Source organism: Chaetodon trifascialis, chromosome 19 (assembly GCF_039877785.1).
Source record: "Chaetodon trifascialis isolate fChaTrf1 chromosome 19, fChaTrf1.hap1, whole genome shotgun sequence".
Lineage (NCBI taxonomy): Eukaryota > Metazoa > Chordata > Actinopteri > Chaetodontiformes > Chaetodontidae > Chaetodon > Chaetodon trifascialis.
The window spans coordinates 23113220-23125371 of NC_092074.1; the positions used below are offsets into that span (position 1 = coordinate 23113220).

General features: G+C 44.9%; 1 protein-coding gene across 26 annotated transcripts in view; it reads right to left on the reverse strand.

Annotated features, from left to right (window-relative positions):
* afdna (afadin, adherens junction formation factor a) overlaps positions 1 to 8256 on the reverse strand; it is a 79493-nt gene extending 71237 nt beyond the window's left edge. For 19 of the 26 annotated variants that reach the window (XM_070986724.1, XM_070986710.1, XM_070986729.1 and 16 more), the window contains exon 1: positions 7953 to 8256. In XM_070986724.1, coding sequence (XP_070842825.1) covers positions 7953 to 8054 — 102 coding nt within the window. In that variant the 5' untranslated portion in view covers positions 8055 to 8256. The remainder of the gene's footprint in view (positions 1 to 7952) is intronic. The other 7 variants (XM_070986727.1, XM_070986725.1, XM_070986723.1 and 4 more) reach the window with 1 other exon arrangement.
* Between the last annotated feature and the right edge of the window lie 3896 nt (positions 8257 to 12152).

A 12152-nucleotide genomic window follows, 5' to 3' on the forward strand; every position in this document is an offset into this window, starting at 1 on the left:
GACCCCATCCTTCTTTTGGACAGGCAGCAGCCAATAGAGCGAGGCCTGCTGCATTGATTACAGCTGGTACAGTGAGCGATGTGGCTGAACTGCAGGGTTCAGACTCAACAACAGAAACATTAAGTGGATTTCAAAAACGTGAACGTAAGAACAAAGATCGGCACCTCCCCCATACGTGCTGTCAAAGTGTCAAAGCACAGCGCTCGTCCAGACTGAGCGAACACGACGACCTGCAAGCAGCCAAATTCAAGTCAACTTAGTGTTTAAACCACAAAACAGCCAACCAGGAGAAACACCCAGATCCCTTCAAGGACCTGAAGTCAACATGACTGAGCAGTGGCTGGCTGATGGAAATGAACAAGGTTACTCATCCAATCACGTCATCCTGCCTGCCTGTCTGCGTGTGCGTGCTCTCACGAGTGTGTGATAGAGATGGGCCATAACTCTGCTGGACAGCCTATAAGGCTCGCGGTCGTGATCTTCTGCCCTGCTTTGTAATGAACTGCTGTGGAGCGATTACTCACACACGCACACGCACACGCTGTTCAGCCATGAAATGTGACATACAACACATTTACAGCTTCAACCGGTTGTGCTGATAGGAGACACAGTAGCGGGGACGACACAGGTGGACATGGACTCTCAGACACATGCTGAGCTCAAATTATCTCAGGCCTGCAGAGCGTCAGGAGGAGCCGGAGGAGGCTGCAGCCACACTACTGAGGCCGGTGAGGAAAACCAGGAGCCGCATCCAGGTGTGTGTGACGTCAGATTATACAGAGTAAATGCTTTTAATGGCAGCCACCAGAATTAAAACAAACAAAACAAACTCCTGTCCTCTCAAGAGCACTTATTTCCAATTAGAGAATCAAAGCGTGGCAGTAAAACAAAGGGGAGTTCATTCAATTCAAAGGTGCTGAAGGACTTTCCACAGACGGACACAATAGAACAGCATGAAGGTGGGAAATCTTAAAAGAAACTAGAAAACGTCATATCACTCCTTGTGATATGAGCTTTGCACCTGCCATTGTGTGTGTTCACATTTCTCAAGATAAGGCTCCACACAACTTTGCATTAACATCCTACCTTCACACACTGAGCTGTTCATCAGCCAGTCCAAAGTTTCAGCTCCATGTCAGCCTGAAAACCAGGAAACATGGGAAAGAAAAACAAAGCAGCGCACGCAGACGAAGTGTGGTATTTGTGGTCTGGGTCTGTGCCACGATAGCTAACAAGACACTCAAATCACGCTGAAGTTTGCCATCTTTCTTCCTGCCTCATTGAAGCGACGGGAAAAAGCAGCTCTGGTGATTTCAACACAAACAACAACACAGAAGGCGCACTGAGCTGTCACAGCATTTATCTGATCCCCGATCAGATCAAGCTGAATGAGGATGAGAAAACTTCTGTCTTGCTGATAGAACATAAATGTCAGTCGTCCGTGTGTTAGCGTGAATGTACTGATGGCTGTTAGCTAAAGAAACGGCTTGTGGAGTGTGGAGTGAGGCCGACCCTGCACGGTGTGAAGCATGGGAAAACCAGCAGCGGCGGAAAGCATCTTAAAAGCTACGTGACCTTCATCTGGATTGAACTTGAAATGACAAAGTGACCTGAGCTTTAGCAGGATCCTCCACATACCTACAGAGCTGACACACGTAGGAGCTGCAGCACCTTGATGTGGGTGCGTAATTTAGCCAGTCAACCCGCCCACCTGCTCCTCCAAGTGCAGCAAAGTGAGCAGACACCTGACTCCTTCAGGTTCACCTCAGGTCCACATCTGCATCACAATAAATCCAATTATGAAACTTACTGATGACGGCCTCTTTGACACGGCTCTCATCATTACTGCAGGCTGACAATCACACACACATACTTCTTTTAGCCTGTCAGCTACTGACTCTGTGTGTGTGTGTGTGTGTGTGTGTATGTGTGTGTGTGTGTGTGTGTGTGTGTGTGTGTGTGTGTGTGTGTGTGTGTGAGTGAAAGAGAGAGGCCTCTTTTGCAGAGCGTCTGTAGTCTCTGCTCATCACAGCTACAGCGTTACCATCGCGACGCAGCCAGCTACTGGCCACGTGACGTGATGAGAGAGACAGAAGAGACAATGCAAACAGAGATAAATGCACAGAGCAGTCGACTACTGTGCGTGTGTGCGTGTGTGTGTGTGTGTGTGCGTGTGTGTGTGTGTGTGTGTGTGTGTGTGTGACCTCGTGGTATTGTCGTTGTGGCTGAGGCCAGCAAATCTGTTAACCAGGCCTCCGCGGCACTGCTGCCAAACCTGCTGCTACCATCGCCAGATGCTACTGAAAACAGGTACCCAGCAGGCCGACGCTGACCTTTAAGCCAAAGTCAAACACCAGCCAGTCAACAGCCTTCCTCCCTCAGCACCAGTCCCTCTGGAGCTATTTCTTAGCTGTGCATAATTTCTTGTCATTGAGCATTTTGACCTTCAATGATGGTCCAATGCCACTTCACAAAAGAGCAAAACTCCCATGGGGAACAGCAAAATCCTCTTCATCTCAACATCTCTTAACTGCATGATATGGTTTCCTTCATTCCTTTGCATAGTCAATAAAAAGTCCTCATTGCACGCAGGAGAGTACGAGTGATGTGACAACATGCTGTTAATTAGAGCTAACATCATTAACTGATCAGCTGGTCGACAGACACTTCATTCAAAGTCATTTTTCAAGCAAAACTTTCAAACGTGACGGTGCCAGCTTTCAAGGAAATAGTGACTATACTATATAATGATATATAGTAATATAATACTGTCTAAACTTACACATCATGACACAAGTATCACCAACTCCTAGTCTCAAATAAACACAAAAAATAAGCTGCGGCTCACACCTAACTGGTGCTACAGCTTTCATCAGACAAGCACATGCACAGTTACTCTCTAAAAGGCTAACGACCAAATGAACACACCGTGATATTAACTGTTCAAAGGCTGGACACAAAAACAGATATCTGAGAAGAAGTTGGGGTGAAGATCCCATCCAGATGAAGCTCCAATAACAAATCCAATAAAGGTTAAAGGATGATATTCTATGGGCAATATCAATAAACACAAGAACAAAATATGACCAATAATATCAATAAATATCAAGAACCATTCGACGGTAAAACGAAGTCTTAGTACAGCAATAATACTGGAGCCTCATCTGGAGCACTGGGATCTGGAAATAGCAGGTAAAATAAAATCTGATCAAACATGAGTGTGAAAACAAACCCAGTCATTCCACCTCGACCGCAGGAAACCCTCTATCTCCACACAACACATACTTCCTGCTGGCTTCCTGCTTCCTGTGCAGCGGGGAAGAGGAGGGAGAGGTCGCTGATGTCACAGCGAGGCTGCTTGCATGCTACATTCAGGTCCCATAGGAAAGACGGTGGATTTGAGCTTCCTGGTAGTAAAAAACGTCGAAATCAGCCAGTCAGCGCTGTGAGAAAACGCCGTCCTGAGTCGTTTTGTGCTGGTAATTGCTGTGATTTTGGTTTGTGGTTCAGCGTGCGCACACGTGCACAGATAACTTCCAGCGTGACAAACCGCTGTACGAAGACAAATCATCGCTGTCGCTGTCTGTTTTTTCCTCGTATGGAGCAAAAGCAACAATCAGGAATTGCTGCTCTGCTGGGTTACAAACAGCCTCCGTCGTTCCGCCTCCCTGGGCCACAGGAAAGACACTCTACAGAAAATGTCACCATATATCAACACATCGTCATCCTACACATCCGTGCGATACATAATGGATGTATGGAGTCAAGCTGATTGAATTTTTAACCACACAATTCTCCGCCTTATTCGGCTCTGCATCCTGTCAAAGCATCAGTCCTGAATTCCTATGAAAATCAGCTTCCCCAGCGGTCACTCTCTCGCTGTTACGCTTCACTGTTACTGAATTGTCACCTGGCGAGCATTTACGATAATTTCAGCAACAAGAAAACCAGGTCAAAGCGATGAAAACGGAAAGCTGAACAATCACAAGTTTGAATCTATAAATAAGCAACACGAGGTTGAGGAAATTTAGCAGGACGGCGTACATTTAAAGACAAGATGCTTGGATCTGTGCGGCTGAGCAGACTCGATAAAAGGAAATTATGTGTCATATTACGTTAACCTGCTTCTGTCTTCCAAGCGTGGAAGTCTAACCGTGGCCAACTGGAAGTGAAACTATGCAACTGGATGTAATATGTGCTTCAATTTCCAGCTCTGCTGCGGCTTGAAAGCTCTACAAAGTCTATTTAAAGCATTTATTCTTTTAAAACTCTTAAATTTAGATCCAATGCTTTTTCTTTTTAAGCTCCTGCAGACACTTCAAGACCCTCTAAGTCACTAATCTACAGGCTGACATGCAATCACAGCGTGAATGTAAGCAAAGTTAATAACTTAATGTCCAGCTTTTATTGCCAATATCTGGCAGCCTGCAGAGGTTTGAGGGGTCAGTGTTTAGTGGAGTCCATTTGGTGGCGAGGACGGCTTTGTGCCAGGCAGGATCAATCTAGAACTGGACGGACAAAAAAGCTGCTGTTCCTGTATTAAACCATAAGCCTCTCCAGTTGTTCAGAGAGAAAGTGAAAATATTCCTTCGGTTAACACTCGGGACAAACGACAGCTCAACGGACTCCAGCCGAAACTCAAACCTTTTCCTGTTCAGAGATGCAGCCAGGTTTACTGTACATGATTCAGCCCCCATCCAAGGCAAAACACCCTTTTACAGGAAGTGACTTCATCTTTTAAGTACAACTTCAAATTGCCTGTGCCAAGGTAGATGTTAACATAGCATACGTTTGACGTGCCTGATTAACAACAATATTACATGAAATTACTGGCTTAGACAGCACTACCTGCTCATTACATCACTGCCACAGCCTCAGCCTCCTCTGGACATGCGCTGCCTGAGTGCACAGTGAGCGAGCGCTGAAAGCACTTTTGTTAGGTGATATGAATCATTTCCTCTATCATTTATCTTTCACTGCATACAGGGCGTGCTTGTCCGGCGCAATGCGTGTCACTCTGTGCAGTTAAGTGTTTTAGATTTGTGCGGTCGACACTTTCGTTTACGGCTTGTTTAGACTCACGCTGCCAGTCTATCAGAGCCTTCCAAAAATAAGCAAACCCACAGACAGGCTATCGAAAACCGAGACTTCCTTCTGAAACTTGCTTTTAAATTCTGCCTATCGGTTCCAGAAACGTCGCTTTGGATATGCCGCACTCCTTCTCACAAGCTATATTCAGGACAATCTTGACAACAACTTGCACAGCTTTCCAAGCACAAGGAACTGCTGGATATCAGCTGTCAAGATTCAAAGTCTTATGTACGTGAAAGCGTGCGTGCTGGGGAGGATTCCTGCAGATGCTGCAGACTGTGCTCACAAGCCTAAAAAAGCACAGCGCTCCTCTTCAAACACTACTGAGAGCATTATTTTTAGGCGCCGTGCAGCAGCTGTTCAATGCCACCGTATTGTGAATGGAAATCGTCTCACTTGGAAGATGGAACGAAATGCTGATTGTGTGTGGTCACACGTGCTAAAATACACAAAGACAAGTAATAAGACCGCGTGTGTTTTTAAGCTCCATGTTCAGCTAATTCATCCTCACGGTGCCACCCACACAGCACACACACCACCACAGCCGAACAGGAATACAGACCATCGAGTCTCTGTCCAATAATTTCAGAGCAGTGTGAAGACAGACGTCCTGAATACAAAAGCGAAGCACAGTAAACTTTCCCACAACCTTTTTATCCAAATAAAATAAACTGTTGGTCTGATTGCATCCGAATTCCTCTGCATCTATTGTGCCACATCTTTCGAGCCCGGTGTTTACTGAATCCTGCAGAAACAGGCCTCACATCCCTGCCGACAGCGAGCCCCCACGTGACACAAGTACCTGTGATGTTATAACGAGCCTCGCCATGAGTCCCACAGCAGGACTTATTCAGTTTGGGCTGCCAGATTAAAAAGTTTGAGAACCTTTGCTCGAGCCTAATCAGTCATCCACAGCTAATCTAATCACACGAATGATCTCACCCCTTATGAGGCAGTTTGGTCTGAAATTCAGAAATTAAACATAGTCAGATGTGTTGCTAACGCATGGTAAATAAATGTAAAATCATCGTCAATCACAGATCGTGCTGTAAAGTCTGACTGCAAACGCAGCGTATTTCATACAAAGGGGCAGTCTAGACGGTGTGAAGGACACTTGTACAGCCTGGGGGCTCTACCAGCTGACATATGGGGAGGGTCTGGCGTGGTAAGGAAGGCCATGCATCTGCTCACGTTTAATCATGTTCCACTGGACTAAACTCTGAGTCTTCAGCAGTGCTGAGGCAACACTGCTTGTACAGTGAGAGCATTACAGCCTTGAGAAGTTTGGGTCTGGGTTAATCATTCCTCACAGAGCGGAGAGGCTGTGTGTGCAGCCCCGGCCAACGGCTGGCCAGCTTCAATCCTGATAAATTAATCGGCTCAAGACGAGAAGAGGGGACCCTGTGGCCCCCCTACACCCTTATCCACGGAGAGGTGGGGATGGGCTGCCCGCCTAAAAACACTGCAGCTGATGCAATCACAGCCAGAGCCATAAATCAAAACTACTTATCCATGAGATGCACCGGTTAAGGGGTAAGGTTAGAAGGATATTGACTAACTCCTTAAGGACTAGAAACATCACCCAGCCCTCGCTGCTCTCTGGGACTGGAGCTAGCTTGCTGAAGCCTGCAGGGAGGAGCTCCTTATCCCGTCATGTTGTTAGTAAACAACCACAACCTGAGTCCAGACGGGAGATTTAATTACAGCACAGCTCCTCAATACGCTGCAGGGTCAAATTATTGCTGGTCAAACAAGCAGCTCGCATCAAGCTAGCTGATGTAAGGACAATGCAGGGCGACATGACACGGTCTGACAGGGACACTGTGTGATGGTCTGAGGGCTGGTAGCGTCCGTGCTGCGAGCAGCCTACCTGCTGTAAGCGTTTACACCCAGCTTGTTGCTAATACTTTAAGCTTTTATCTATTTGCCTTGCGTATAAAACAACCTCACCGTGCCACTGTGTTTGTCAGCCATTGTAGGCACTGCTGCGAGCCCGCTTCACCAATACACACAGCTAACAATGGCACAGCCGGGTGTGTTACAACTTCAGTTTACGGTTTACACAGCCATGATGTGTGCTATACGGGGACCCACTAATTTGGCTTTCCGGTTTATTCTTTTTAACACACTGGCGGGGTTAACGTTTGCTCTACAGGTAATGTGCTTGCTAACTAGCTAGCTAGCCCAATACGTGCCGTTCCCTTTTGTATTGAGACAACACGCCAAACTCCATTCAAAATCTGGCAATTCAGTGCCGCCTCTCATCTCACAGTCACACATTTACGCGAATATACCTCGAGAGATGTAATTAATTATTTGCATTCACTTGAAATTCGGCATACTTACTGTGCACAAAGCACAAACTGGTTCTGTAAACTGTCAACTTTGAGAATTATTCCTTCTACATAGCTAGCTACTTCCCAAATACACACTTGTGGGCGGCAGCGCGCTAGCTGGCTAGCTAACGTTACGTTTGTGTTTGTAAAAGACGTTATTTTATCAAAACATCTCTGCGCTGATCTGTAGACAAATATCTAACTTGTCCAGTTAGCAGCCATGAAAGCTCAACGATTAATTTAATGTTAAAGGCCTCACTTTGTGTAATGTGAGTGTGTGTGTATATTACGACATAGTAAATCGTCAGATTTTTCAATGGAGTTTGGCGTTCATTCCCTCCATGCACGTACGGGGACTTACACCGAGTAACGTTAAACCGAGTAAACCACGCTGCCCACAACAAGCTGGGCTTTCAACATTTCCGTGCCAAGTGTCAGAAGGTGCTAGACTGACGCTCTCCCATTCACCCAGGAGAGGGCCCGCGGGTCCGCGGCCTCTCCTGCTACTTCAGGGTGGTCTCCTACCTCTGTGGGCCGGCTGATCTCGAACAGGTCGAGCCGGTTGGCGTTCCAGTGGTTGATGATGTCGGCCAGTTTCCTCCTCTCCTCCTCCCTGCTCCCCGACATGGTGGACAACCTTTCTGACCCTCTCCGTCCGTCTGTACCGCTGAATAAAACTTCCCGTAACGTTAGTCCACAGGAGAAGCAAACGCCGCCACACAAACCGAAGGCTCAGGTCTGCCGTTCCGTCGCCTGTGCTTCGTGTGGTCTGTCTCTCTGCTCACCGACCGACCTGCCGTCTGATCGGTTTCTGCTTCGCGTTCCCGGTGCGCCTCTGCGCGCTCCCGCCGCACTCTGGACGGGTGTCTGTGCACGCGCAAAGACGTTAACTGTTTGGAGTCTAATAAACGTGATTGATGACGCTGCTTTCTAAATGATGAACAGGGTTGAACAGAAGCAGGATTACGTCAACATATGTTCTTTTTTAAAATATAATCTTTCTCTCATATCTAAAATCTACATATTTCATCATACTGATGTTCAATAAGACTATAATTTTACTCTCTAACTTAAAATTTTAATTTAAAGTTATTATAAAAGATATGACGTGTACACAAGGACATTCACATATATGCAAACTTTTTTATATATATAATAATAAATATCACACATTATCAATAAATACTTATTTATGATGGAACATGTAGTTTTAAACATGACATGGCAGTTTTAGTCCCAAGAAAACTGAATTTTTCTCAGTGATATTTATTAGAAATTAGATTTTTATTTCTCAAACAGTGCCAGAGGAGCATTTTTAGTGTTTTCTGTTGTCACACTGACCCCTGATTCAGTCGTAGCCAGCAGGTGCTGAATGCCACACAGCAATGCCAAGTCCCTCTGTCCAACAGCAAACACACACACACACACACACACACACACACACACACACACACACACACACACACACACACACACACTTTTCTTTTTTCAAGAAAAATACAGCAAAATCAGAGACTAAATTCCAGCTAATTGTAATGACTTTTTAAGCTGGTATTTTTCTAACCTCAGAACAAACACACACCCAAACACACACATCCTATCCACATGAGTAGGATGGATGAGCCATTGTCTGCACTCCTTTGAAACTGATAACGAGTGTCCTTCCTGAAATGAAAACATAATCAGTAAATGCTGGTTTCCTTTTTGTCTGTGTGTGTGTGTGTGTGTGTGTGTGTGTGTGTGTGTGTGTGTGTGTGCACTGTGTGTCGTAGGTGTGGTGGGTTGTGTATGTAAATGAGCTGCATAGTGTTGCATCTTTGTCAACACCGGCTCTTTATTAACACACAACTGGCAATGGCTCTGAAAGGTCAGCAGATATCAGGCAGATGCATGTGAAATGTCAGGAATATGCTGGTGATCACATGTCCAGAAATAGCAGCGATACAGCGGAGGGTTAGTCATGCTGGCCTCCCACCGACTCCTCAGACGGGCTGTGGAACAGTAGCCTCGCTCCTTATAACCACATTAGTCACTGTTACTGAATTCGTGGGTGTGAGTGCTGCGATGACATCATGTGAGTAATGAATGAAAAGAAGCTTTTATCAGAGCAGCTGATCAGACCGAGCACAGCGGATGAACGAAACGAGTCATCAAACACACCAAAATCGTTCTAGATTCGCCTCATGTTGCGCTTCTGGGCAAACAAAAGCTGATGTGGAAGAAAGTTACTGTTTACATTCACTCAAGTGAAAGTCAGTTTACTCAAGTAAATCTTTGAGGTACTTGTACTACACTATTTTAATTTTATGCTACTTCTACGCCACATTCCACAGGAAAATATTGTAACATATCAGAAAAAACATGTTTCCTTTTAATCCATTAAGTGAATTTTGCAGCAAATACTTCTGCACTTGTACTTAAGTATGATTATTTGTTTTTGTTTTTGTTTTTTTACTCCATTGTAGTATTTGCACTTCCAAAACTTCCGTCACTACTGTTGAGAAGATGAGTGAGTTTTTACTGAACTCTTGAAATCAACAGCAGAAGTGAGAAACCACAACAGGAAACCAACTTCACCAGATAGCCCTGCCACTTCCTGTATCTGTGATATCATCACTGTTTCAATCACCACACACACATGCACACACACGTGCACAGACACACACACACTCAGAGGTCAAAGACAGAAGTCACACTGATTATTACAAATCTGTCCCAACAAAAAGCGTCAGCTCTTCCTGCTGCCACTGTCTGTTCAGACATTTTCGCTCACTGGCATGATTTGCTTTCATCGTTCGCTTCTTTGCATTTCACACGGTCACAGATGAGAATCACACGCTGCTTCGTCGTCCTCATCCTCCTTCATGCTATCAACCGTTTTGTCTCTCGCTGTGACCACAGCAACCCGCTCTTATCGGTTAGCTTTTTTAAGCAAATGATGACAACAAGTGGCAGTGCAGCGTGTTTTCCTCCTTATCTCACTTACAGTACAAAGCAGATTACTAAATCTTTCCAGTCCTAAAAAGCACAAAAAGTTAGATTGAAGTGGATGCAAACCAAGTGTAAAGACAAAACAAAAAGAGGCAGTTCAGCACGCTCAGCGCTTTATCACAAAGATCGTTAGTTTGAGTTCAGGCAAACCTACAGAAACAATGTGGTTTGAAAAAAAGGAAGCTGCTGCAGACTGAATTCATCAAAACAAGGAAGCAGCGAGGTGAGACAAAGCAGTTCATTAGGATGGAAACATGTAGAAGAGAACGACGTGTTCTAAAGAGCCAAACAGCTTCAACCATGGACTGCTGACAACCCACAAAGTCAACCTGTAATAAAGCGAAGACGTTATCTTAAGTTATCCTGCCGACACCGTGTCGCATTTGATATATCAACTTATTTTAAGCTAACATAAAGTGAAGTGACATCTTGACTAAATTGATTTACATTTTGTGAGCATGTCAGCTAACATTAGCAACGGGCTGACATTTTAGCTTTGCCACTGTGAGCATGTTAGCCAACATTAGCAACTAGCTCATGCACTGTGCCTCAGCACAGCCCCTCAGAGCCGCTCTCGTGGCTGTAGACCTTTACTATCTTTGTATCTGTGTCACAGTCTATCTCCTGCTTCAGTCTCTCTTCAAAGAAAAATTCCTTTGAAAGGTTATTTATGTCAGCGAGCTGAGCAGAATGAGGCCTGACCTCCTGCCTTTGCCTGAGTGCTGCTCAGTCTCAGGAGGATTTATCATCATCTGTGTGTGCGTATGCAGTGTCATCTAAAGGGTGTTGGATTTATTGTCGCTGTGCACGGCCACATTTATACTCTGCTGTGGAGCCGGTGTTAAACATAGTGTTTGGTTAAGAGAGGGAAACACATACAGACAGAGAGAGGCTGAGATCTGGGTGATGAACAGTCATCAACAAGCACAAGGTAATAAAGGTGGATGGATCGAAATGAGGAAGAAGCAAAGTACAGATATAGTTAAAGAGCTCGTTATGAAAGCTGAGAGGAACCTTAGAAAAAGAGAGAAAGAGGGAAGAGGAGATGAAGACTGTGACCTTAAATGACGATTTTTGTAATCACCCACTGTATGTTTTTGTCTTATCAGACCTTCCCTTTAACAACTGGCAACCCTGACATAATGTTCATCCCACTGATTTCTGAGGGAAGAGAGAACATCTTCAAGCCAGGAAGATTTAAGTAGTTCTGATTATCATCAGAGGACCAGGCTTCTTAGACAGATAATAAAGGAAAACGTCACAGCTAACGTCATGAGTGCTGAGAGTCACTGCACGGGAGGAAGAACTGATGCTTCTGAAGCGAATGAAAAATCAGATTTACCATTTAAAATACAGTGAAATAAAGACATTTTTTACAATAAATATGAAGCTGCAGCCAGCAGCTAATTAGCTTAGCTTAGCATAAAGACAGACAAATATGAGAGTAGTATAAATCTTCTCACCTAATATTTAATATCGAATATCTGATATCATCGTGTTTGAGTGTTCATTATAATAGAGGACACTCTGGGCTGGACGAGGTAAAAGATGGAGTATTAACAGAGTCAGTGATTTACTACAGACTTTTTGGTTAACTTCTCACTCCTCAGACTCACACTGACAGAGTCTCTGATCCCTCTCTAATGTAAACAACAAAGACATGCGATCAGGCAGGCAGCTAAAAAATGCGCCTCTCTCTGCATGCCGGCATGATTCAGAGCGTTATCTATCAAC